Source organism: Microtus oregoni, unplaced genomic scaffold (genome assembly GCF_018167655.1).
Source record: "Microtus oregoni isolate MIOR12 unplaced genomic scaffold, Mior012 000005F_ref0000423, whole genome shotgun sequence".
Classification (NCBI taxonomy): Eukaryota; Metazoa; Chordata; class Mammalia; order Rodentia; family Cricetidae; genus Microtus; species Microtus oregoni.
The window spans coordinates 12,553,894-12,581,743 of NW_024543064.1; the positions used below are offsets into that span (position 1 = coordinate 12,553,894).

Sequence of the window (27,850 nt, forward strand, 5' to 3'; positions counted from 1 at the left end):
ACCTGACTGCTCTGAACATAAAGCCCCCATGGTACATCTACAACTTGGGGCTCTATCGCCCAACTTGAGGGTGGTGTGGATGAGAAAACTGAGGGCTGATAATCCTGTCCACCCTAAAGTTTTTTTTTTTTTTTTTTGAGACAGGGTCTCATGTTGCCCAGCCCAGCCTTGAACTCCCTACATAGCAAAAATGACCTTGAGGGCTGACGAGATAGCTCAGAAGGTAAACCTCAAGTTTGGTCCCTAGGACCTACACAGCGGAACAACGGATTTCCAACTTCATGCAAGTAGGCAACCCTCATCCTCTTGCCTCCTTCCTACCCAAGTGCTGGCCTGCGTGTAACTATGGTTAACAGCAGGAATGGGGCCAGGCGGTGGTGCATACATCTTTAATCCCAGCACTCGGGAGGCAGAGGCAAGTGGATCCCTGAGTTCGAGCCACAGCCAGGGCTGCTACAGAGTAACCCTGTCTCACAAACCAAACAGTGGGAGTGCAACAGTGCTCTGGCGTGTTGCACAAGCTCTCCGCAGCGAAATGACAGGCCTAGCACCACTTCTTAGGTGCACCAAGGGACTCCTGCTTTCCCGGAGACGGCTAGGGAGGAGCTGGAGGTGTGTGGGTTAGAGCACTGGCTGCTCTTCCAGGGGACCCAGTCTCAGCACCCACATGGCGACTGATGACTGTAATTCTAGTTCCAGGGGCTCCGTCTTTTGGCCTCTGAGGCACTCGCTACATGGCACACGAGGCACACACACACGAAGGCCAAACACGTAAAATTCTAAGCTTAGCTTACTGTCATGCTTGCTCTGCCCGCCTCTGCTGACCTGGCTCCTCAGCCGAGTCTGGGCTCTGCAGCTGTTGTCCCTGACTAGTGCCTGGACAAGGCTGCTCCTTAGACCTCTCCACACTGTAGTCACCGGGAACCAGGGTCCCTAATGGGGCAAGGGTGTGACAGGTCATCTGGGGTCCCTCTGTCCTTGTCCCAAGGAGCTCCAGTAACATGAGAGAACTAGGGAGGCTTCTCCACCAGCCGTCAGCACAGACCAGGCCTGGTCAGGGTAAGGTCTCCAGCTCTGCAGCGAGCTTCCCAGAGGCGGTTCCTGGAGGGGTGTGGGGGCGGATGACTACAGCCTTTCAGCAGAGGCTCCCTGTGACCAAGTGAGTCACGTGACTACACCTCATTTCCTCAACCTCAAGACTGCTGGTGTGTGTTGCAGGAAATGACAGCCAGGATGTGCAGTAGCCCTCAGGGACCTCGGTTCAGTTCCTGTGGTGGGAGACGAAAGGCTGACCTCAGTGCCCCCTGGTGGGTAACTGGTCAAACTGAAGCAGCCAGATAGCCTTAGATATCTTGTTCTGAATGTGGGGTTCCCTTCTCATAGACCCCACAAGACTGGGGTGGATAAAACTTTGCTGAGACTGCTTGCTCATCTAGGTTTGATCCCCAGCACCAAAACCTAAAGGCCGCGTCGAAAACATCTTAGGTCACCGGGCGGTGGTGGCGCATGCCTTTAATCCCAGCACTCGGGAGGCAGAGGCAGGCGGATCTCTGTGAGTTCGAGACCAGCCTGGTCTACAAGAGCTAGTTCCAGGACAGGCTCCAAAACCACAGAGAAACCCTGTCTCGAAAAACCAAAAAAAAAAAGAAAAGAAAACATCTTAGGTCAACATTTAAGTGAGTGTGGTACACAAACCTTTACTCCCAGTACCTAGAAAGCAGAGGCAGGTAGACCCGAATTCACGGCCAGCCTAGTGTACACACAAAATTCAGGCCAGAGGGAGCTACATAGTGACACTGTTCCCAAAACCAAACCCACCAAAAACCAAACCCACATTCAACACACCCGACCCCATGAACATCAACAGCTAGCCACCTTCATGCCCAGTACGCTCCCATTAACCAAGGGCTGACACCTCACATATGCTGGAAGCAAGAAGCTAGCCTGAGCTACGTGAGACCTTGTACCCATGAGCTGGGACATGTGTCCTGGGGCACCTCCGTGGACATTCCCACTAAGGAAGCCTCTGACAGTTGTCAACATGCTGGCCTTTGCCTGTTCATTTCTTAGGGATGGTCAGGGCTCTCTGTACCCCTCTAGTCCAGGATGTCCCAGAAGCTCTTTAGGGGCTACTTTCACCCTCTTTGGACACTTTTTAAGAAATATATACATTATGTATACAGTGTTCTGCCTGCATGTATTCCTTAGGCTAGAATAGGGCACCAGATCTCATTACGGATGTTTGTGAGCCACCGTATGGTTGCTGGGAATTGAACTCAGGACTTCCGGAAGAACAGTCATCTCTCCAGCCCTCTCTGGACACTCTTATGGGGCACGCGCAGTGCTGAGGGTACAGTCCACACTACTGAAGAGGAAACACAAGAGCCGAGGCAGAGTAAACAATGATGCCATTTATTTAAAATGTTTACTCCAAGAAATATATATATAAAAAAAAATAAGACAATTAACAGCACTAAACCAGGCACCTTCAACCAAATCACACCATCCTCGCTTGTTCCCTTCCTGCTACCCTCTCATCGGTGACTGGAAGACTTCAGGAGTCCACGGGCGGCCAGAATGGCTCCTGCCCAGGACTTCTCACTGTCCCTGTTCTAAAGGTGTTTCCCAGTGGAAAAGCTCAGGTGGACATTTTAGCCTAAAGGAAGGGGTTGCGGCTGGACTCAAGGATCTCTCCCCAGAAGGGACTTTCTGCTCAGCCCCCACCCCTGCACTACCCAGGAGTTGACTGCTGGCTATGGTTTGCTCCCTGGAAGATGAGCCCAGCTCAGCTCAACTCAGGGCTATTGCATCCGCAGCCCTCTTGGTGACCACACAACTCCAGGACAAAGGAGCAGACACTGAGCAACACTAGCCAGAGAGAGAGCAGGGAAGGCTCGGGCGGCACGTGGAGGCGAGGGGTGGCGTCTGGGGTGACCAGGACAAAGCAGGTTAGTTTTGCGGGAGCACTGCCACTGAAGAAGCTTGTCCCTGGACTGACTATAGCTGGACACGCGATGGGAGACAGTGGGAACTCGGATCCGTTCCCGCCAGGCCATGGCACTGGCCGAGACAAACACACCTTGCAAAGCCAGAAGCTGCTGTGGAGTACTGGGGCGGGAAGGAAGCAGCGACTAGATCATTTTTGGCATTTTAACATAGAGACAGTAACAAGCGTCACAACACCAGAAGCGAAACCATAAATTTGAAGACCAGAATTAACTTTCTCATCCACCCAGCCTCACACTTCAGTTCTCCCCGACTCCCCCAGAGCACCACGGAACTAAACCTAGTTAAAGCAGCCGACACAACCCAGACCCTCTGGGAACCAGGGGCCCCAGCCCGAGCTGCCACCACACTCGGGATCCAGGAAAGGCACCTTGGAACTCAGCCGCAAAGTCAATACCAGGACGGGCTCGGGAAGAGGGCACTTGTGGGGATGTGGGTGGCAGTCACAGCATCTGCGCTGACACGCGGGGCAGGGGATTTCATCAGAAATCCCAACTATTTGGTACCAGAGCCAAGCAAATGCAAGCGCCAAAGAGCACTGGGGCCAGCAGAAGAATGGCTAAGTCTCAAAACAAGGTGCCATCCCAGGCAGAGGGGACAGCAGGAGCCGACAGGTCACAGAGGACTGAACACACACTTGACTGCTGGCTGATCTCTAACTGGGAAGCACAGTCTGGGCTCCACAGGGAGCCATAAGCCAGGCCCTTCAACAACACAAAGGGTCCCTACCTTGCCCACCCCCATATCCCATGGTCCCCAATTCTCATTTGGACTTGAGAGCTAAAGTAGATATAAATGGCTAAACACAGAGACCCCAGTTCCCCCACCAGGGGGGAAATGGCTGGTTCTACAAATGCTTCAGCCAAAAGGCAGTGGGCCTTGCAGACAGCAAGCCAGCAAACAGCTATTGGGTGGAGGTGAGGGGCAGGAGGGCCCACAAGCTAGTGACCAGGTCTCCCAAAGCAGGCAGGCGGGAGCTGGGTGGAGACCGAGCACTGGGGATTTCTTGGCCTAGAGGCTGCTGGTTCCTGGAAGGGCCGTTTCTATCTGGGAAAGTGGCGATTCCTCTCCCACGTGGCACCCACTCGGATCACAATGCTAATTATGGCTGGAATGGTAGGGCTGGACAAGGATACTCAGGAGGGGAAAAAAGAAATACAACTTATATATAAAGCCTAAATTGCTCTGAGTTCCTGCCTGTCTCGTAGAACGGCAAGCTGGCTATGAGCAGATGTTTTAATCAAACATTGAGGGAAAACACTTTGGAAAGCATACAGAAAAAGGTAGTTAACGTTGAACTGTTTGGAAACGGAACCGCAGAGAGGCTGACCCAATGCATCGTCGGTCAACTTTTGCTTCCTAAATTCCTTGTCTGACTTCTGGTCCCAGTGCACGTGTAAATGACAGCTGCCACGAGGGGAGTGCCACCCTGCCTCAGAGGGTACGTGGGGTGTACTCGGGCAGCCGCTTGAGCTTCTCTTTCTCAGCCTCGCTCTCGTCTCGTGCTATCACCAAGGAGTGTGAATAGCCCATGGCCACCTGAGAGAACAAGCCAATGTCAGCAACACAAGCACCCTACACACACATCCCAGATGTCGAATGCTCATGCGCTGGATTCACTGGCTCAGTGGGGGTCAGAAACTGGGCTGGGCCCTTGGAAAGCAAATTAAACCCTTCTCTCCTTGCTAAATGTCCAGTGTCACAGGCCCAGATGGAAGGCCTTGAAGCCCAGCGGGCAGGGACCGGGGGCAGCTCCACACTGCACTTGCTTTCCGGATCACAGGTCAAAATGTATTTGCTGAGGACTAGTTTTCCCGACCCTGGCCTAGTGGCAAGGATCCCAGTTTGGGGGGGGGGGGGGGTAGGGAGTGATGACCATCGAACCAGGAACTTGCCAGGGACCTAGATCAGCACCCCTCGGTCCCTCTCTTGCTGCAGGCTGTACCCTTCAAACACACAGCCACAGGACAAGAAAGCCAGTTAAGGGGTGTTACACAGCTTAGCAGGCTGTGAGCAGGCTGTGAACAGCTGTGACACCGCAAGCCCCACTCACCTGTTCTGAGAAGATGCCATCCAGGGTCTTCACCTCCTGAGCTGCAGTGGAAGATTTGGGCTTGTGGTCCCCATATCCCTGCAAAGACAGAAACACAGACCATGGGAAGGTCTAACCAAAGGAAAATGTGTGTCTCCAGGCATCACTCACGGAGGTGGGAGATGAAGACACTGTGATTATGGGACAAAATGTGCAGAGCACCGAGTGGCAACATCAGACACCAGAGGTTAAAAGAAAGTGGCCAAGGGCTGTTGGAGCGCACCGGACCAAGGGTGGTTCGCCCTGAGGCTTATCCTGCACCCTGGTCTCATCTTCCCAAATTTGAGGAATGGCCCCTGAAGCAGCATCACCTCCCTGCCCCTCAGGCTGTTACTAAGACACAAAGTTGTGTTTAGAAGAAATTAAAAAATTTTTTCAAAATTTTGTGTTTGGGTATTTTGCCTGCATGTATGTGTGTTCCAGCTGTGTACCAGGTAACTGCAGAGGCCAGAAGAGGGCATCAGATCCCCTAAAACTAGTTATAGACAATGGTGAGCCACCATGTGTGTATGTGCTGGGAATCGAACCCTCATCCTCTGCAAGAGAAAGCAGTACTTATCCCATGAGCCATCTCTCTAGCCCCAGAAGATCAAGTGTTTTTTGACAGAGGGTCTTAATTTGCAGCTTAGACTATCCAGTAAGTCACTAGACCACTGACATTACTCCACCATGCAGTTCAGGCTGTCAAAGACCATTTCTGATGGGCCCCAAAAGCTGTAACAGCCACATATAATGGCAAAAACCTTCAATCCCAGCACTTGGGAGGCAGAGGCAGGCACATCTCCGAGTGAGGCCAGCCTGGTCTACATAGCGAATTCCAAGACAACCAAAGCTACATGGTGAGTTGCTGTCTTAAAAAAACTCCAAACGGGCTGGAGAGATGGCTCAGTGGTTAAGAGCATTCATTGCCTGCCCTTCCAAAGGTCCTGAGTTCAATTCCCGGCTCACAACCATCTGTAATGAGGTCTAGTGCCCTCTTCTGGCCTGCAGGCATGCATGCAGACAGATTATTGTATAAATAATAAATAAAATTAAAAAAAAAAACAATTCCAAACAGAAGCTGGACATTGAAGGCACACACCATTAATCCCAACACTCACAAGACAGAGGCAGGCAGATCTCTGAGAGTTTCAGGCTAGCTTGGCCTACAGAGTGAATAAGACAGCCAGGGCTACACAGAGAAACTGTTTTGAAAACAAACAAAAACACACCGTCCATCCTTCTCTGAAAATACAAAAAACGGAGGAAGGTCCTCAGTCTCAGGAGGGATCCCTTGGGTCTGGGAACCCTGAGGAGTGGCTAGTGGCCCTCAGACACCAGTGATTGCTTGAGGGACAAGGACAGCCTGCCTCTCTGACTCTACCAATGAGAAATGTCTGGAAGCCACAGGAGTCAGGACGGTACATGCAGCTCATACACTGCTTTCTTTTTTTTTTTTTTTTTTTTTGGTTTTTCGAGACAGGGTTTCTCTGCGGCTTTGGAGCCTGTCCTGGAACTAGCTCTGTAGACCAGGCTGGTCTCGAACTCACAGAGATCCGCCTGCCTCTGCCTCCCGAGTGCTGGGATTAAAGGCGTGCGCCACCAACGCCCGGCTTCATACACTGCTTTCTGTGAGCGTGGACGACGGGTCCCAATAGTAGGACAACGTCACTGTAGCCCCACAGGTCTGACACCTCCCACTGTCCTGTTCTACTGCATGGATGACAAGCAGCCTCACCACCAGCCAGGACAGCTTTAGAACTTAGAAACCAAATGACACCCTCCTCATGCCCATTTCCAGGTCTCTCTCGGCTAGTCCAGCTCTTCCTAGACCCCAGGGAGGGCTTACCAGTTCCCCGAAGGTTGGCGACGGACCCCAACTGATGGTGCTCTCATCGGCCGCCACAATGATGCTGCTCTTCCTGCAAACAGGCAGAAGCTGTCACTACCCACCCGAGGCGAGGACATCTTGCAGGCCACCTGTCCCTCTGGCTTGTGCCAAGGACACCTCTTAACACACCCACCACCTCCATACCGCAAACTCAGTAAGGAGTAAGAGGCTCCTCCTGGCCAGGGATGGTCCGCATTCATTAGCGGATCAATACCAGAGCCAGGGCCTCATTGCCCATCTGTCCTGGGCCTTTCAGAGGGAGAGTCCTTTGGGAGAAACACTAAGGTGGGGAGGAGGCCACATAAGGACAAAGTGACAGTTCATCCTCAAGAGAAAGTTAACAAGAGGGACACTAGGGCAGGGGTGGAGGACAGACAGACAGAGGGACCAGGGAGCAACAGCTCAGAGCCAAGCTAACCCACATACACCCACCCAGATTTATCACCTATAAGCACTGGGTAATTCAGCAGGTACCCTCAATGCGAACATCAAATTAAAAGTCGCTTCCCTACCCACTTGCTGTGTTAAGAAAGTAAAACTTCAGAATTACTTTCCATGAAGGAAGGAGCCAACTATCCTAGCCACTAGGCCCTCACTATCCCCTCTACCAAATTTTGGGGATTTGGTATTTCCTATCACCAGCCAAGAAAACCCCAAGTCAGCACTCACAGCAGCTTTCCCAAGGACACAGGCACACAGGGCACCTAACAGTCACAGGAAGAAACAGACACCACGCACCCCTGGCACACTCACTCACCCACACGCGAGGCTCCGGATCCGCCAGCCACAGAGGTCCTGCACTGCTTTCGGGTACATAGTAGACTCACGGGATGTATTGGTGGCCCCCCAGAAAAACAGGCCACCTAGAAGAAGCAAAGCACATTAGTGTCACAAGGAAGCATCTCAGGACACCAAGGTGATAAACCTGCTTAAATGGACATTGCAGAGATAGAGTCAAGGACAAAATGGCTATGGGCCCGCCCTATGGGGAGTACAGCTATCCCAAGAGGGGAAAATCTTGCACATGGGACCTGGGAAGACGGGTGGGGGCAAACAGACACCGACCCACTTCACTGACGGCAAAGGAGCAAGTATAGCCAGCGTAGATCTGGGTCGCACCACGCCCTGGAAAGTCAAACAGCTTCACCAGGCGAGGCACCATCTCATCCTTCTGCTCTGCATGGCCCAGTCGGCCGTAGCCACCAAAACCCCAGGAGAAGACTCGCTTCTGTGAGTCCAGGACCAGCTGCAGGGAGAGGAGACACAGACTGTGACTTGCAGGTCATGGCTTCTGCCCAGAGGACCCGGGATAGCAGCAGATAGCAAAGGAGCAGCCCAGAAACTTCACAGCCTATAAGGCAAGAAGTTAGCTGGCCACACAGACAGCCAGCAGGGCCCAGCACACACTTCCTTTTATAGAGGTATGATTTTCTTTTTTCCTCCCTGAAGCAACACTTGAGCTCCTATTCCAACACTGTCTAAACTAGACACAGGAGGGAAAGGCTGCTACCTACCTGCTCTGCACTTGCCGGCCACAGGTGCACAGATGTGCCAGCTGTTTACCATTTGTCTTTTCTGTCTTTGGGGTTTCACAGCTAAGCCCCATGAATGTGCAAACTCAGCATGGACAGAGGATGTACAGGTCAGGGCCAGAGCACTTGCCCAGCATGTGCAAAGCCCTAGGCTCCATACCAAGCACTGCAAAACATATAACATGGGTTGCCCCAAGGTCGAAATTGGCATCCTGGTTCAAGGACTTGCAGGCTCGAGACACATGCATTCTTCACTGAGCACCACCAAGTTGACAGAGAGTGGCCCTGGGACTCAACTCCGGGATTCCTTTCTGCTGCCAAAGCAGAACACCCAAACCAGACACACCCACTCTCAGCGAAGAGATCAAGAAGGGCTAACGACAGGTGCACACTGCTCACCCCTCTGGGGGTTTGAGGCCAGCCTGGTCTACAGAGCGAGTCCCAGGCCAGTCAGGGCCACAGAGGGAGACTATCTTAAAAAGAGGATTGGTAAGATGGCCGAGCAGGTGAAAGCACTCGCCATGCAGGGCTGCTGACTGATGTCACTCAGTGTCCTAACTTCCACATACTCCTTCAGTGCCTATGTCCTCACAAAGACGAAGAGCTCAAGGCAGCAAATGCACACAGGCTATCCTCCCAGGGTTGTTCTGCTCAGAGGACCTTTAGGGGACACACCCTCAATAGTTAATCATTCATACCCTAGTATGAACTCATATTCATAGTGACACAGTGTGCGTGCACACGACACACCTGGATGTTCATGTTCAGATGCGTCTGTGGCAATCAGATCATGATGGGAAACACCCAGCCTAATGACATGAAGCTGAGTAAGGCAGACACCCAGGACCGGTCTATACGAGCATGGATGGTTTTGGACAGTGAGAAAAAAAGAAAGCTTACTGTGTGGTTAGCACCACAGGCTACATCTCGAACTACCACATTTGGGACAGGCAAGATCTGCCCGTCCTTGGTCTTCTCAATGAAGATGGCCACCCGCCGGGGTACCAGCTCACAGTCATACTCTATCCGCTGTGCCCGGGCGATGAATTTCCCATCTGAGTTGTGTCCTGTGGTAAGCAGAGTCAGCCATCAGCAACAGCAGAATGCATAGGGCATAGAGGTACACTACTACATTTGTACTGTCACAGGCCCAGGTCCACCCTGCCCGCAGCCCAGCCACTTGGTCATGAGCTTGTGGTAACTTAAAATGCATATAAAACAACACGGATACCCTATGTAATAAGACCATAATTTGGGACAAACCCTACATACACTCTAGGAGGAAAAGGAAAATGCGTTTCCTCCTGTGGCTGAGGTCACAACAGTAGGCAGCTCTCATCGTAAAGCCAATCAATCTACCAAGCACCTGGAGTTGAGAGTTCTGAGGACATCCAGAAGGGAAAGGGTGAGCACGATCGCTCACAAAACTCTCCATTTCTGTCTACAAATGAGTAATTTAAACATACTGCAAAGGACATATAAATCTGAAATTCACAAACCACCTGCAAGAAGACATGAGGGACTGGGTCGGCATTAGCTTCATTGGTGAAGGGCCTGCTCCAGCCCAGCATTGAATTCCCATGTCTGTGGCCCTAGGACCCAACATTTTCTGGCTTCATGCATTGGTGATATATCCCAGCACTTAGAGATGGAGGCAGGAAGATCAGGAGGTAAAAGCCATCCTTAGCTACACAGGGGATTTCAAGCCAGCCTGGGCTACATTGAGTCTATTTCAGAAACAAACAGATACGGCATCGTGGCCCACACCTTTAATCCCAGCACTCAGAAGCAAACTGATCTGAGTTTGAAGCCTGTCTAGTCTACAAAGCAAATTCTAGGCTAGCCAAAGAAACAGTGAGAATAGATCTCAAAAAACAAAACAAAAAAACCCAACAACAACAAAAAAGTAAATAAATAAAACCACCAAATAAACAGAACAAGTCACCAAGTCACAAGGGGCCAATCTGGGCCCACTAGCCAAGACCCTGGTTGCTTACAGTCCAGAATGTTCTCGGTTCCTGCCCCACCTCCCAGAAGTGCTGTGACAATGTGGGCTGCATCCACCTGGCAAGGACTGACCCACGGGTGAAGTGCTGTCATGGCAGGACACTGACTGTTCCCAGTAGGCTGTGGTTCTGCTCATCAGACCTTTACAGGCAGGGATGTGTGGGTGCTGCACTAAGAAAACAGCCCTGGACCACAACCTAACTGAGCACATCAGGGTGCTGGGCTTGGCTTAGGTGTTGTCGAGGCCTGCCTTCTGTGTGCAGTTCAGATCACCCTCACACACCACTGTGAGGTCCCAGGCACTGAAAAGCCTAAAGCTACCAGGAACCTCGCCATCTTCCCAACAAGTTCTCTACTACTGACTAGGGCTCCAAGCAGTGTCTGCCCAAGTGTTAACTACACCCAGACTGTCCCAGAGAGCAGCAGGCAGACCCTGCCACTGTTTTTCTTCTACCTCCTTAAAGACATTGCAATCAGCACCTGGCTGCTGTCACAGTGCAGGCAACACTTCCTCCAGGAAGGTGGGGTGGGGCGGCTACCTTCTCCTCTGGGAGGAATTCAATGTCTTTCCCTGGTCAGCCATCCCTGGTCACCCAGTCACTGCAACAGAACCCCTTCTGAAATCACATTTGGATTCTAAAGGCGTCTACCCCGAGACAGGAGCAGAGTTGGGAGACTGGGCTGTGTTTAGCTTTGAGAGGGCTTTCACTACGCAGCCTTGGCTGGAACCCAGGTAAACCAAGCCACCCTCAAAGCTGCTGCAATCCTCCCGCGCTGCTCTCAGCTGCTAGGATCACAGGTGTGCTGGCACAGCTGGCTCTGAGCAGGAACACGCTTCACAGTGAACTGCTGAGTTCAGAATGAGAGGCTCTGCACACCAGGTGAAGCGAGGTTTCTAGCTGCACACAGTGCCTAACTGTCCCTTCCAGAACCATTCCATGAACACCACCCTTATTGCAAAGATGAAGCTGCTGAAGGCAAACAAGCTGGTTTCATCAAGATGCTTGTCTAAAGGTGGCAGGCAAGCTGCACACGTAGCAGGAAGCACAGAAACACACTTCCTGTGTTGGGCCTGGGGATGGCAGGAGGCCCGCCTGTGGCTATGGAAACCGTTTATCCAACAAGCCCTGAGAACTCCCTGGCAACCAGCACGGATGTGCGTAAGGGGCTGATCGAACTTCTTATTCACTTCTGACTCGAGGTATATTTAGTTTCCCAGAGTCACTATTCCCTGTAGTCTACGGCCAGTGCAATGCTCTGCTGCTATTTATACTCTCCCATCTGCGCACTTCTAATGACGCTGGGACCCAGCAACCCAGATCCGGGGCTGCTGCAGGCTGTTCAGACACCAGCAGGGGGCGCCCACACCTCACCTCCTGCTCAGGACTGGAGAAGGCACCAAAAGAGCTGCCTCGGGAGTCAGAGAAAGGAAAATGGAGACCTTGCAAAATTTGGGTGGCAAGCTTTGCCGGCTCTGAGGACAGTTTGCTGACCTCCTCTCGTCTGCTCTGTGCCTGTATAACGTCCACTGCGGTGAGGGATGAGCTGCAGACATGTCAGGTGCTTATTCAGTCAAGATTCTCAGAACCTCACCCTTATGTAATTCTCTCACTAATAAAGGCTGAGAGTGGCTAGGCTTTTGTCCTTCTTTCTGTCTGAGATTTTCATACTAATGGATTTCCAAACCCAAACAAAAGCTTTGCCAGACTCAATCCTGATGTTTTCACTGAGGTAGAGCATCTTGACCCCTGTAACCTGTGAGTTAACAGCAAGCTGGCCCGCGGAGCATGAGATGCACTTAGCAGGAGCAGCTATTGTCTGGATCAATTACCCACACTTGTAACACGTGTGCGCAGCCCCACACTGCCTTCTGGCTCTACGCTTAGTTAGATTACAGAGCTTTTAAGAAATAGACTTCCATACCCAGCTGGCCATATTCAGGGCACCCAAAGGAATAGAGGTTGCCTTTACAGTCCATCAGCATGCTGAATTCAGCCCCGCAGGCCATCTTGGTAATTGGCTGCCCATTGTACATGATCTGAAAAGAAAAAGCCAACTTTCAGCTCCTTGTTATCTCTTCCTTATTCCACTCTGGTACGAAGCAGAGGGCTTACCACAGGGGTGGATTCTATGGCTCCATGGCTGCCACTTGAACACCTGTTAGCACAAAGCTGACCACCCCCCACCCTCCCAGGACAGCAGAGGCTGAGAACATGGCTTCATACTCTGGAGTCTCCTAGCAGCAATCCCCCCCCCCGCCCGCCCGCCCCAAATCATCTGGCACAAGCACAGGGACCAGGGCTGGAGGCAGCAAAGTCCTGCAGTGACCCCAAAAGCTGACTTCTGGTACTAATACTGCTATAAGCCTCAAACAAGGAAGTAACAAGCAGGGCTTCCGTAAGTAAGTGATAGGCTGGTCCCACCACACAGGGACAGAAACCTGGCAAAGGCCCTGACAGAAGGAACAAGCATTTAACCCTTGATGGTGTGGGCGAACATGGCACCCAGGCTCATCCCATCCTTACCCATTCTAACTATCCAATTCCACTCTGTAAGTCATAGCTAACAAAACAGGAGTCCTTCATTATCCCTCAAACCCTACAGGCATAGCCATGAGGTTCCCCCCACATGCACCCCTGAGCCATTGGCAGTCGGCACCGTTTTCCAGAGTGGAAGCCCCCTGCACAACCCCCACTCCATTCTGAGGTCAAAACTCGCTATCTGCCGGATGGTAGTGCGTACCTTTAAAGGCAGCACTTAGAGGCAGAGGAAGGTTGTGTGGGTTTGAGGTTAGCCTGTTCTACAGAGTGGGTTCCAGGACAGCTGGACCTACACAGAGAAACCTTGGGGGTATGGGGCAAGGGTCACAAACAACAAAACCAGGGTGTCTGCAGGCGAGGAAACCCTTGCATCCCACGGCAGGGCTGACCTAACATCGCTCCTCTCCATCACATGTTCGCAAACCTAAGCTGCCCCAAGTCCACAACCTTGCTGGTACCTGAGCAGGGCTCGGGACAGCATCTGTCTGGTTCCCAAGGCCCAGTTGTCCCATCTTATTCTCTCCAAAGGCAAACACGGAGCCAGTGTCTGGAAGGAGAGAAAAACATGACAGAACAGGATGTAAGGGGTCAACACTTTCAAATGGATTTGGATCAGTGTTAGGAAAACAGCTTACCCTGTAGTGATATTTTGTTTGTAATCTAACAAATAAAGCGTACCTGATCAGAGTGCAGAGCTAAGCCACTAGTTAGCTACAGAGGCCAGGTTTTTGTGGAGAAAGAGGCAGATGGAGTTCAAGGCCACAAAAGAGTGACCTAAGCGCCAGAAGTGGTGGCTCACACCTTTAGTCTCAGTACTTGGGCGTCACACACCTTTAATTCCAGCACTAGGGAAGTAGAGACTGGCAGGAGGATGCAGTCTGAGGATTTGTAGAGATAGGATCGCCCCTTCGGTCTGAGCACTGGTAGACGTAACGGCTCTCTAATGGCTGGCTGCTCTGCTTCTCTGATCTTCAGAATTAGCCCCCATAGCTGACTCAGTTTTATTAAGAATAACCAGAATTCATGCTACATCATCCACTAATACAGAGTTGTGTGTGTGGCCATCTGTCCCAAGGATGGCAAGGGCATACAACAGAGCTGAGTCCTGCCACAAACAGGACCTGGTCTGGGCAGCCAGGGGCCACCACAGGGGCTCACAGCCTTCAGGAAGACACCCACCAAACTGGGGCATCACCGCCCTTTTGACACTGGCCCAGACTCATACAACAACTTCACCTACTCCAGAGAAAACATCTTTGTGGCCTTTGCCTCAGCTTGAGCAAAGACAGCCACCTTCTTACCTGTCAGCGCCAGGGTGTGGTTGCGCCCACATGCGGCCAGCACGATTGCCTCGTGACTGAGTGCCTCAATGAGTCTAGGGGCTTCAACCCTCTTGGTATCACCGTGGCCCAGCTGCCCCTTTTCATTCCGACCTGTGAGGAAATCATGGCTGGCAAGGTCAGCAATGCAAGGACAAGCTAAGGCAGCACCCACTCCATGCCCCAAAACAAACCTTCAGCAAATCCCCGAGAGCAGGATGAGCCTGGCTACTCTCCCCAGTGAAAAGGCGCCCCCCTGATAATATCCCAACAGGAAGTAAACAGCTATGGGACCATCCTTCTTGGGGAATATTATTAATACATCTTTGGAAAAAGATGTATGACTTTTGTTTATGCTGAATTTGTTAACTCTGTGACGCTGTTACTGTGCCTGTCTAAAACACCTCACGGTCTAATAGAGATGAACAGCCGGCCAAAAGCAAGGCAGGAGGTAGGGCCGGCAAGCAGAAAGTATAACTGGAAAGAGAAGAAGGAGCAATTGGAGAACAAGGAGAAGACATCAGGGGCCAGCCAACCAGCAAGCCACAGAGGAAGAAAAAAGCCCAGAGGCAAAAGGCAATTAAGATAATGTAAGAAAAGCTAGCAAGAAACAAGCCAAGCTAAAGCCGGGCATTCATAAGTAATAAGTAATAAGCCTCTGTGTGCGTGATTTATTTTTAGGAGCTGGGTGGCAGACCCCCTCAAAAAGCCAAAAGAGAAAAACATCACAGAACACAATCCCAATGGCCCCCAGTCCCTGTTACCCCAGGAAATGCTTGGTGTGGCCTGGATGCTCCACAGGCATCAAGCTTTAGGAACCCCGTTCCCACCTGCCTTGCCACGGCAGCCGGGAATCCTGTCCCCTCCTCCTCATAGAGGGTCTGATTCCTACTGTTGATCTTCATTTCTTATGTCCATCCCCACCCTGTTATAAGATCCAAGCCCTGAGGCTGGAGAGATGGTTCAGTGGTTAAGAACACTGGCTGCTCTTCCAAAGGACAGGAAGGAGTTCAATTCCCAGCACCCACAGGGCAGTGTCCAACTATCTGCAACTCCAGCTCCAAGGGATCTGATACCCTCATGTCATACAGACATGCATGAAGGCAAAGTCCCAATGTACACTAAATAAATCTTTAACAACAAAAAAGCCCAAGCCCTGAGTACCCTCATGACAAGGGTCACCTTCATCAGGTCAGCTGTGCTGTACCCAAGGGCGTGTGAAGACAAGCAGGGGACCAATCCTGTGGAGGCTTTAGCAATGCACAGCTCCTCAGGGAGCCCTGGTTCAGCTGAGGACCGGCAATGGGTGGGTTCCAGGGACAGTTGGAAGCCCTGAAATCCCACCCAGGTTCTAACACAGATCCAAAACAAAACCGAGTAACCCCAGGACCATCTCTCTCAGAGATGCACTAGGCAGAAGGCCACGGGCAGGATGGGGTTCCCATTAATCTTCCCCAGTGGTGAGCGTCCCCTTCTGGTTAGTTCAGTCACGAGACAGGTGAGTGAGCTGAGGGAGCCACAGCAGACTGCAGGAGGCAGGCAGACAGGGGACCAGCCTCCCTCATAGGGGGACCCCCCCAGCAGATGGACATCAATTAAAGGGCTAGTTTCAGGGTCCCGCGCTGGGCAAGCGCTAACTTCAAGAGGAGCCTGCCACACCTAAGTCCAGTGGCAGGCAGGCTGGATGTCACTCAGAGGCCTAGCACAGAGTAGCAGCCTCTCCTTCCTGCTTGGGATGCCTCTGGCGCCCTTCCCCTCCCAAGTGTCTCACAGTGGTCTCATGATGTCCTGCAGATCTCTACAACCCTGCTGCTGTTCTAGGGAGCTCCCCCCATTCTTGCTTTGGAGGAAGCACTCCTGGCACAGAGTCTGCCCTGAGGTGCAATCGAGAACCCGAGTAGTGGTGAGACCGGCATGGAGATCAAAGAGTAGTGCTGAAGCTGGGGAGCTGACCTAAAAGGCCTTGGCAGGTACTGAGGACGCAGCAGCAGGGGATGCGGGAGGGGCCCTAGACCAACCCAGAGAAAACAAAAATTGGGGCAGATGCTGGTGTGCCACCCAGAGCCTGGGAGGATAAATTTGGGCCACACACACTTGTTAGATTTTTTTTCAACAGAATTATAAAATTAGCAAAGTGCAGAGAAGACGGCAGATGTTAATATATTTGGACTCTGGTACAGCAGCTCATGAAATCACCAAAAAATGGCTCAAACAGACCAAAATAAAAACGTCATATGGACTAGAAGCCAGCCAAAGGCTAGAAACAAACGAGAGAAGCCAACTCCCCCAGCTGCATGAGCCCTGTGGCTTGGATGACGCGAGCCTTGTGCAATACTTCCTTCTGGCCCACCTGGAAAAAATGATAGCTGGGAGCCACAACACAGCCTGGCAGGAGGGAGGCAAGAGAAATGTGGGCAAAGGCCCTAAATCAGACCTGAGGCCAGGAGCCCCAAGGGCTCAGCCACAGGGGCCTTGTAACAAGATGTGGCAGCTACAAAAGCTGGGGGTGGCATTTGGACTGTGGGGACACAGGCCTCGTGTCCCATGGTGCCACAAGCAGGTCAAGGGCCGAGTGCAGGGACAACAGGCCAGAACAGATGGCTGGTCAGAAAGATCATACTTGTCTCAAGTTCAGAAAAACATTCTTCAAGAAGGATTCAAAGAACAGGAAGTAATGAGATGGCTCAGCAGATAAGAGGAACTGGCTGCACAAGCCTGGAGACTTGGGTTCAATTCCCAGAACTCACAGAAATGTGGAAGACAAGAACTGACTCCCAAGTTGTCCTCGGCTCTCCACATGTGCAAACATGCAGATGCACACACATGTGCACGCACGCACACACGCACACGCGCACACACACACACACACGCACACACGGGGGGGGGGGGGGGGCAAGCAGCCATGGATCCAGACGAAGACAGAACCTCTTCCAGGTGACTCTAAGTCACACTTGACAGTAGCCCACACCCAATACTTTACTTACCCCAGCTCCACAGCTTCCCTTCTGTGGTGATGAGGAGGCTGTGGGCAGCACATGAACCCGAAACCACGGTCCGCACCCGGACTCCCGACAGGCACCCATACCTATGGGGCCCCCACAAATTCTGACCAAGGTTGCGATACGCAGCTGCAAAGGGAAGAACACAAATTAAACCCCTGCAGAGCACAACTGGACAGGTGAGGACACCCCAACATTATCACCAGGGGTCGGAAAAACCAAGCCTGCCTGGGGTCACTGGCCGGTCACCCCTACAGTGCTGGGTCCCAACCCTACTACAGGGTAGGGTGGCCTTCTTGCACCCTACCTGGAGTGACACACGCTCATCACTGGGTGCTCCCATCTACCCTCCTACCTGCACCTCAGCCTTCCCACAGCCAAAAGGCAGGTCGTTCTCAGCAGGGTTTGGTGTCCCCATCACCCTTCAGACTTTCCAGAAAACCCACATCTGACTTTGCACTGTACCCCTTATTTAACCTGTACCCCACTCCAAGCACCCACCTATAACTGCTTCTGTGACAGGGAGCAGGGACCAGGCCATAGACCTGCCCTTGCCACTCCTACTTCCCAAGGCAGGGGTGTGACTTTCTTTTACCTCCAGGACAATGGTGGCTATCTTGAGAAACTAGCCACAGTTCAGGTGACTCAGACATGGACTGGCTAGCAAGTAAAGGCCTTCCACTGGTCACCCATGAACTGCAACAGTACCAGGCTCTAGAGGGGGTCAGAGTGCAGTAGAGAATGGCCAGGCTCTTAACTAGCTGGCTCCCCAGCATCCCGCCAATGCCTCTTTCCCTGAAGAGGGTACCATCAGCCGTCACAAGAACATCAGGCCATCTCCTCGTTCCAGGACTCCCACCCCCCATTTCAGTCGAGAGAAGCCCAAGTCAAAGTCAGCTGGCAGTGGTCTCAGCTTCAGAGCCAGGCTGGTAGGCATTTATCCCTCGGTTTCCAGACCCCCAGGACCTGGTCCTTACCACAGGCTATAGCAAAGACCACGATGCTGCCACACAATCCAGGCCACATTAAAGGTAGGGAGTTGCAAAGATCCAAGAGACAGGGTAGGTAGGTATGTGTTCCTCCTCTACCTACAGGCTGGTGAGAAGCAAACCTTGCCTAACAGCTCTAGGCAAAGTTACAGACAGCCCAGACATACCTAAATGACTTCAGAGACAGCAAAGCCAGGAAGAGCAAGTGAAGATGGGGGCAAGAGGCTCCCTGGGATGGGTAGGTTGGCAAGACTCCCAAGACTAGCCCAGGGTGCTCTGGACTTGTGGCACACATAGGGCATGGGAGGGAGAGTCAGATAAAGGTACCCCTACCATATCTACAGGGCAATAGACACACTGGCGAGCAGGAACCCTGTGTGCCCTAGCTGCAATGGCCACTCCGTTCACTCATGAGGACTGGTAGGTGCCCAAGGCTATGCTGCAGGACGGGATCTTCCACAAGAAGGAGCGGCAGCAGGGCAGCTCCATCCACACCATGCAGGACACCCTATCATCTTCCTGAGGCAGGATGATGGCAAAGGCTCTGGGTTTGGGCGCTAGGGTGTGCCGGTGTTCAAATATTTGTTCACGGACAAAGCAATGCTGGGAAGCACTTTGGGCATGTTTCCAAATGAAATCAAGAGCCATCAAATGTGGCGCTGTGCCAGCCAGCCCTCTTCTGAGAGGCCCTTCAGGAAGGGACCCATCTATAGGCAGCAGGACACAGGAAGATGGCAGGACTGCACCCATTCTCTCTCCACAGCTTACTAGTTCCACTGAGGTGTTCTAACAAGCCAGTGAGTAGCCTGGACATCTGTCTGGGGCCTCATGTCTCCCCGAACAGGGCCAACCTCTTCCTTGTAATGAAAGGCAATCTCAAGGACTCAAGGGGCCATGCCTGTTTGAGGACTCCATTCCCGAGTGATCTGAGTGTTTTAAACACAGGACTGTGAAGGGACAAGCCTGAGACCAGGTTCAGCTCAAACGCAGCCCCCTCACCTCAGCAGAGCGGCTTTGTGGCCTCAAGCCATTTGCTTGGCTTCTCTGAACAAGCCCACAAACACGGAGAATACGTACCTGGTGGGCAGGTACTAGCATTCCTCTGGCCCCCTGGGTTATAAGAAGCAGTCAGTCATCTTTCAGACAGTTTCTCATACCTTGCTGCTTAGGCACTTCCTTCCGTCCAATCAAGTCCCAGTTTGTTGCCCCAAAAATCAAAAGCTGCCCTTTGCATTTAGACCCTTCGAGTTTCTAGAGAGAGAGAAGGCCAAGAATTAGCTTGTTAGACTGCTTGCGGCTGGCACTCACAGCTGTCCTAGGAAATAGAAGACACAAGGTCTCTCTCTACAGCCTCAGCCGTGTGGGTTGCAAATGTGCATGCAGCACTGCACCTGGCTTGAAAAAAATTCTTGGCTGGTGCTTTCATACTGGCACAGATCCCATCCAATAAGCCCTCATCTATGTGCTCCAAGGTAGGCAACCCCAAGCCCATCCCCAGAAGTCTCGAGATTGAGCTCAACACTAATGCTGAACCAAAGGAGAGCTCTGCTCTCCCCCTTCAGGAGCCACAGCCCGAGAGGCCAGTTACATATCCCCCACTCTAAGCATCATGGTGTCTGACAGCCTTTACACTTAAAGCCCCGCAGGTCCTCCGCATAGTCACCATGCCATCAGTCCCGTGTTTTTAACAGGAAAGGAGGAGGAACGACAGCTGGGTATCTTCATCTGGGAGATGGAAAGGGTAAAGACAAGGCTCAGCTTTGGTGGGGCCGCAGGGTCTGATGCAGAGGGGCCTTTCATGGATCATTCAATGCTGTCCACAGTGGGGACAGGACCAGTGGGTAAAGGGGGACTTTGTCACTGGGACGTCCAGACAAGAGCGTGACTCCTCGCCCTCTCCACACGTAGAGATGGAATTTTGCTCTGCAGTGCTGATTGCCTCTCAATCTCAGTGGTCCTCCTGCCTCAGCCTCCCTGCACCAGAGTACAGGTACGCGGCACTGCACCTGTCCAGCCATCTTAAACACAGAAACCCACAGCTGGGCTACTGAGCCCCACCACCCATAGAGTTCACACTTTAAGGCCACTACACAATTATGGGCTGTGCCCATAAAATCATTAGTACTCTCTCCTTGCCTTCAGGTCGAATACATTATTCTTTCCTTTGGAAATTACTTGTAGGCTGCTGAGCTGGCTCCACGAGATAAAAGAAGTCATCGTGCAAGCCCGATGAACTGAGTTCAAATCCTCAGGAGCCATGGCCTCTGTGTGTTCATACTAACACACACACAATAAATAAAATGGATGTCTTTGAGGAAAATGCACTTTTGCTTTGCTTGAGACAAAGGCTCACTATGTAGCCCAGGCTGGCCTTCATTTATATAATCCTCCTGCATTAGCCTTCCAAATGCTGGGATTATACCCAATTTCCAAACACACTTTGCGGGGGCAGAGAAATGGCCCAATAATTAAGAGCATTTACTGCTCTTATAGAGGACTCGGACATGCCCACAAACACAGTTTTGTGTTCCTAGTACCCAGATCAGGTAGAGAGTGGCTCAGAACTCTGTAATTCCAGTTCCAGGGGATCTGACACCCTTTGACTTGAGGGCATCTGTGCACACATGGTGTAAACAGGCACACACACACAAACAGAAATAAAAATTAGTACAGAAAGAAAAAGAGAAAAAGAATTCTTTGTAAAGTATATTGTAAGCTCAGTGGAAAATGTCTAGCCTGGGAAAATCCTTGGACTCCATCCCCATTACAATAAGCAAATACAAAATAAATAAAAGCAATTAAATAAATAAAATAATAATAAATAAAATAAATAAAAGCAATTAAATAAAGTCGGTTGTTAGGCTCAATCTATGTACCTACCCCTATACTCCTCCATCCTTAAGAAAGAGACCCTTGTGGAGGCCTGGAGCAAACCAGATCTGAGCAGCAGCTGCAGCTCCCAAATCTCCAAGCCGTGGCCCCAGATCAGCTGTCCTGGACAACACCCTCCACGGTCTCCATTTTATTGGGGGGGGGGGGAATCTGAAGTCCCAGGCATTCCCAGTATTATGGTCCAGGAGGCAGATGGCAGGGACCAAGCTTCAAGACTGACTCTCTGCTGCAGGCCCAGGCCTCACAGGACTGGAGTGGCCTCCCTGTTCAATTATTCAGGAGTATGGAGTGTGGGGCAGCCTTGCAGCAGCAGACTCAAGTTACCAATGGGAGCCTACTTTCCCTTACTCTCTCCTTTGTTGAACGGCAGGTGTGGCTGGAAGTCTACCAGCCTCAGCCCATAGCACCGGGCCCTCTGTAAGGCCATCACTTACTGTGTATGCGTGACCACTCTTCAGTTCAGGACTTTGAAGGGACCCAGCAATAGATGGGCAAGGTCTCAAATCCAGCAGGACTCCAGGCCAGACAGCACCGCACTAGCAGCTCAGCACTCGGAGAGGTAATCACACAGCAAAGCTTCTTGAGTGCTGCGGACACCACGAGTTGAGCTCTACCAGTCCAAAGGGCTGGCGGCCAGTGTCTACTGCCTACTGCTACCCCTGGGGTTCCTGAAGCTTTCATGCCAGCTAGTATGTACAGGAAAGCCCTGTCTGTGGGCAACCTTGCCTGGATGCCCATTAAAAACATGACCTGTTACACTGGCTCCAGTTTCACACCATGGCCCATGTTCTCACAGAAGATGAGTGATTGCATTCACTGCCAATACCTACTTTACTAGTAACCCAACAGTTCACATCTCTACAGCCTACGTCTTCCCTCCTTCTTAGGGAATAAGAACTTTAATTAGTGCTATTATAATGCCCTTTCAAGCAAAGCCCCCAGCAAAAAAAGCAAAAAACAAAACAAAACAACAACAACAAAAAAACCCTCAACCACAGAACTGCAACAACATATCCCATAAGCCTGTTGGCCCTATCCAGGGGACCAGAGTGAGCAAATGGATTTGGGAGGGCTTGGGGGCTCAGTGGAAGAGCATGTGCTTAGTCCTGGACTCAGTCCCAAGCACTGGAGGGAAGGAGGCAGGGAGGGAAAGACAGGAAGAAAGAACAAGCCCATGGTTTCCCTGCTCTGCAAAGGCTAGCCCAGCCTACACTGTACCTGAAGGCATGCAGGCAAACAAAGGCCAAGAGTCCAGAATGGGGGAACTCCATCTCACCTAGCTACCTACCTCCCCATGACTGGTCACAGGACTGACCTGGGCCCAGATGAGCGGCTAAGACAGAAAATGCACTGAGTATCTTTAATCAACAAACTGGGAGTACTTGGCCACAGCAGTTTCGGAATTGTTGCCCAAGTACACTTCGCAAGGCTGAGTCAACCTCTTCACATGGCCATTCAGGAGACTGATGCCCTGGGACAAGGATCACAGAGCTGGTAACAACAGTCCCCGAGGGCTTCCAACCCTCCGGCTTCAGCTACGTTCACTATGAATGGACAATGTGTCTCAGGGGTCCATGAAGCCTTAGCAACCCGTTAGAAAACCCACAGACCAGGCGGTAGTGACACACTCCTTTAATCCCACCGCTTGGGAGGCAGAGGCAGGTGGATCTCCAGGCTTAAAGCTAGCCTGGTCTACAGATCGAGTTCCAGGACAGTCAGGGCTACTATATAGAGAAACCCTGCCTCAAAAAACAAAACAGCAAAACAACCAAACAACCACTCAGAGCAGGACCACCTGTGCCACTCACCAGTTTCTGAGGATTCAAGCAAGACTACCGGGAACTATGAATCAGCCTCTTCCTTGAAAGACAAACTACACATCCTACCTGTGAGCCTCCAATCCGTGACTAACATGGGACAAGACCAAGTCGCTAACTTAGGACAAGACTGAAGTTTTCTACAAACTGACAAGTCTCCTGTCTTTCCTAGCACACGCCCCTCAACAATGCAAGCATTTGGCTCATCTTCCCAAGCCCAACACACCTGCAAGCTCAGGATAAGGGAAGGCTCAGACACTGGCAGAGGAGCCTCCTTCCAGCAACCCACAGGGGAGAGGCTGGTGTCTGTTCAGTTAAGTAACTTCTGAAAGATCAAGAAACTTAAGCCTACCACAGAGAACAGTCCCTGATCTGCCTAGCAGAGAAAGACCATGATGGCCCTTTGGGCCAGAGACACTGGGCAGTCTGCTGGCCTAGGCCTGTGGGAAAGAATGCAAGGCTGTGCTCTTGACCTTGAGAAACCCAAGAAACTTGCCAGATGCAACAGTGTATCTCTTCTGAATCCTCACAGGCCCCTACCTTCACCCATCCTCTATGGCCCTGTACTCACTCACCAGTGTGAGAATCCTCAAGAGGCCCTGCTTTCAGGTGGCAGACACAGCTTCTAAGTTCCTGTTTCTATACATGTACGGGAAGTTAGCTGTACACAGAAAACAAGCACAAACTGCAGGGGGCTGTTTCCCTCAGAGATGGCATGTCCCAGAAGGACACAAAGTGCCAACTGCAATCCGGGGTTGGAGGAGGCAGAGACAGGTCTCCGAGTCCCTGCTACACGCGCCGTTCTTCCACTCCTCATGCAATCCACTCCCACGCCGTGGGGTTAAGATATCCTTCCAGACTATAAACTTGCTGCTTTTGCAGTGGACTAGAGCAGTACAGCTGCTAGCTCAGACACAGATAATCCAATTCTATGTGACTTCCCCAAGCTCGCGAAAAACCCCACACAACAGAGGCAGGACCCCATCATGCCTCTCCCCCCCCCCCGTTTTTTCGAGATAGGCCTAACTTCTTAATCCTGTCCAAACTCTCTGAGTTGGGGAGTAGGAGACCAATTGGTGAGTTCCTCTTTTAATAGGCAGGCTGAGACCATCGCACTATCTGGTTGCTTCACGCAGGGTTCCCCTGCATGCCTAGCCAGGCCCTTCCTTCCACTTCACTGTGAAGGCTGCTTGTGAAGTACATTCACGGGCGCGATCTGCGATGGTTAAGGGCTCTCTACGATCCCATCTAGTGTGCCTGGATGGCTGTGAGGCGTCCAGGTCCCTTTAACCCTTGTCACCTCTCCAGAGCACCCTCCGAAGCAAGGGTGACTCTCTCCGAGGCTCAAGCCCCATCTCTTTCTTAGGGTTAACATGAGAATGTGGTTGCTTGCCGGGAAGGAGAGCAGAAGTGTACCAAAGAAAACTAGCACACAAAGTTCTAGGAGGGACGCTGCGGACCCTGGGCCCGGCTAGTACCGCTCCTGGCGGGGCTTTTCCCGCAAGCAGCAAGTTAGATGGCCGAGACCAGAGCGCTAGGCGGGCCGACCCCACCGGCCCCACGCCGCGGCCACCCGAGGCAAACAAAGCCCAGCGCCGCTCTGCGGGGGGTCGCGGGTGGGAGGAGGCGAGCCCCCGGGCGGGGAGGGCCTCCGAGGAGCATGCGCGCTCACACCCGCGCGGGCCCCCACCATGCCCCGCGCGCACCGGCCGGCCGACCGCGCCGAGTACCCAGGGAGCATGCGCGCCGCGCGCCAGGCCCCGCCCCCCCGGGGCGCCCGAGCCGCAGCGGCGGGAACCTCAAAGCCCCGGCGCGAGCCGGCAGCTCCCGGCGGGTTGCCCTCCCCCCCCCCCCCCGGAGGAAAAGACGCGGAGAAGGGGGGAGTAGAGCGAGGGGGAGGACGCACCCGCGGCAGAGCGACAGCCCCCGCGTGGCCACGCACGCCCCGCTCCCTCGGCCCGGGACCAGCTCCCCCGAGTTCCCCGCGCGGCGTGGGGGGAGGGGCGGGGCGTGACCCCGCGGCGCCCCTCCCCCCAACCGCCAACCGCCCGCGCCCCCGCCCCACTCACGACGCGCTCCTTCGTGTGCTCGGGCTCAGTGATAACCGCGGCCGCGCCGCCCGCTTTGCCCGCCGCCGCCGGCCTGGCCGCGCGCTTGCCGCCGCCGGGGGCCCCGTCCAGCTCCGGGCCGTCCTCGTCGCCGCTGCTGCCGCCGCCGCTGCTACTGCTGCAGCGCTCGGGCCGCTCGCGCTTCCTGCCCGCGGGGCCGCCGCGCCTCCGAGGCCCCGCGCGCGCCGTGCCGTTGCCTGAACTCGGCTCCTCCCAGGCCGCCCCCTTCTTCCTGGGCATGGTCGCGGGCTGCGGAGACACGGGAGCACAATGCACACGGGCTGGCGGCGGGGGAGGGGAGCGCGGCGCGGCGTGGGCCGCCCCACCTGCTGCTCCCTCGCCCCTCCCCACGCCGCGCCCACGCGGGGACCCCCCCGTCGCCCCAGCCCGGCCTCAAGCACCTGCGAGCACGCGCGGAAAGAGGAACTTTCGTGGGCCCCCTGCCCGGCCCCCGCTGCCCCGCACTCGCCCCGTCTGCTTTTTTTTTTTTATTGATTTTGAACAATGGGATCTCTGTCTGTCTCCGATTAAACCACGTGGATCCGCCTTCCTTCCCCTTCTTATTCATTCCGTTCCCCAACCCCCCCTTCCCCAGCGTTGTTTTTTTTTTTAAACCTTTCTCGTTGGGGTGGGGGGAGGAGGGAAAAAAAGGAAAAAAAAAACTTTCCCAGACCCTGCAAACTGGTCCCTGACGGTTTCCAGCCCCTACCTGGTTGGAGTGATGAGAAAAGGGAGGGGGAGCGATTGAAAAGACGGGTCGACGGCTTCTTCTCTCCCCGGCCGGGACGAGGGCTCCAGCCCACTCACCAGATACACTTAAAATGTAAATACGAGCTTCCAGAACAAATGCTACAACACAAAACAGAAACACATGTGCGGCCGGGCGGCAAGCGAGCGCGCGCGCGGCGGGCGGCGAGGGGCCCCGGGCGCGCGCGCCCCCTACCGGCCGGAGGACCCCGACGGCCGGGCCACCCACTGGAGCCTGTGTCCCGGGCACCCGGCGCCACGCCGCCAGCCCCGTTGGGCCTGCCGCTGTGCGCTCCGCACGCCCTTCCACGCAGCGCGGCCTGCGCGTCACAGGCGTCTATGGGGCTCCAGAGAGTGTCAGATTCTCTTGTTTTTTCCTCTGAGCGTCTAGACAGGTCACCTGAGGACACTCGCTGGAAAATAGTTGCTTTGCTCACGCAGCAGCCAACGAGGGACGTGCCCTAATTGAGTGATTGGAATGAAAGATGAATACAATTTGAATAACTTTCTCCTGTGCAGGCTAGATTTTATTTGCCGTGGACGTGTCCCAGGATGCAGCCGGGTGCTGTAACATGGTCAAGTTACATAAAGGTTTGATATACTAAGAAACTAGTCATTAGCGGAGGGTGGGGGTAAGGCATAGGTGGACTTGAAACTTCTGGTGAAAAGTTTTTCTTTTTCTGTTACCATATTTACTGCGCCCCCAGGACAAGCAAGACAAGATGCAAGGGAGCTAGATGCTGAAAGTACAGACGAAGAGAACAAGATCTCTGCCCTTTTGGAAGGCGGAGTAAGGAGAAAGCTTAAGAAATAATTGAAAGCGTGGTACTTACCCCATTCCAGGATTAGGGAAGGCGTTTCCTGGGCAAGCTGGGTTGAGCAATTTAAAGAATCCGACCTTCCAGGAAAAGCATTTTCCCAGCCCCATAGAATAGTGCAGGGTTCCCCGGAAGGGAAGTGGCCAGAGGTGCTGAGGTGAGTGGGATTAAAGTGGCAAGGCTGAGAAGTCGGCAGGCGCCAGCTCGTAGAACCGGGCAAGCAACGTGCAGGATTGTCGACTGGACAAAGATCGACTTGGCTGGTGCCAGGGGGAGGCTTGCATCTCAGTGTCACTTTCTCTTCTACCAAAGGTTTCTTCCGTTTTCTTTAGGGTTTTGTTCTGTCTCAGACAGACCAGGATGGCTGAACCCACCTTGTAGTCCAAGCCGGCATTGAACTTGATCCTCTCTCCTCCCCCTCTCAAGTGCCCGAGTTGACTACTGTGAAAGTTTCTTTTTTTTTCTTTTCTTTTTTTTTTTGGCAACTTTTTTGGTTGACTAGAGACTTCTAGGGTCTTTGCGGTTCATTCTTTTATTATATCGAGAAGCGAGGGGTGGGGTTCACTCTGAAAGCAGAGACTCCAAGAGAACCAAACCTAAGTTATTTGATAAAGTCATAAGTCTGTGTGCCCCGAGAGCCGGAAGCACTTATGTAAAAACAGCTCCGAAGATGAGCATCAACTGGTACATTTTGGAGATATACAGGTCAATACCACATAGGAGCACCGTTTGAAAGCCTCTTAATAGGCCAGGCATTTGAAGAGATTAAACCTTGAGGCTTTGATATAAAACATTAGAACCAACCAGAAAAGAATTCTGTCTTAAGTGTGCAGTCAGATCTTGGTTTCAGGAAACGGCATGCCCGAGCTTGTCGGGGGAGGTGGCTGGTTCGGCGTTTATCTTCCCGACAACACCCTGTGTGGCCAATTAGAAACGCTGAGGGCGCCTTTAAAAGGCTTTCAGGCAGCGAACGTCTCTTTCTTTCTCCGGCCCCATTATACTGCTTTCTGTCGGCGTAAAAGGCACATGCGTCAGAACCGCTGATGCAACCCGACGCTAATATCACGTTGCATCATCTGACCCAAGGTGTGGTGCTTCCAAAACTGGTTTTTCC

The 27,850-nt window shown here is 52.8% G+C and overlaps 1 protein-coding gene across 2 annotated transcripts; it reads right to left on the reverse strand.

Moving 5' to 3' along the window:
- Positions 1–2,398: 2,398 nt before the first annotated feature.
- Positions 2,399–27,745, reverse strand: Rcc2 (regulator of chromosome condensation 2). 2 transcript variants are annotated; one of them, XM_041651878.1, is made up of 14 exons: positions 26,752–27,745; positions 25,881–26,020; positions 25,133–25,420; positions 19,512–19,605; positions 17,351–17,494; positions 14,349–14,480; positions 13,506–13,594; positions 12,431–12,545; positions 9,401–9,567; positions 8,034–8,214; positions 7,726–7,831; positions 6,927–6,999; positions 5,060–5,137; positions 2,399–4,545 (listed from the first exon to the last, which is right to left on the reverse strand). In XM_041651878.1, the coding sequence occupies exons 3-14, from the start codon at positions 25,409–25,411 to the stop codon at positions 4,441–4,443; spliced, it is 1,563 nt and encodes a 520-aa protein (XP_041507812.1). In that variant the 5' UTR covers positions 25,412–25,420; positions 25,881–26,020; positions 26,752–27,745; the 3' UTR covers positions 2,399–4,440. The 2 variants fall into 2 exon arrangements, with proteins under 2 accessions (XP_041507812.1, XP_041507813.1); XM_041651879.1 differs by lacking the exons at positions 25,881–26,020; positions 26,752–27,745 and adding an exon at positions 25,573–25,698.
- Positions 27,746–27,850: the final 105 nt, after the last annotated feature.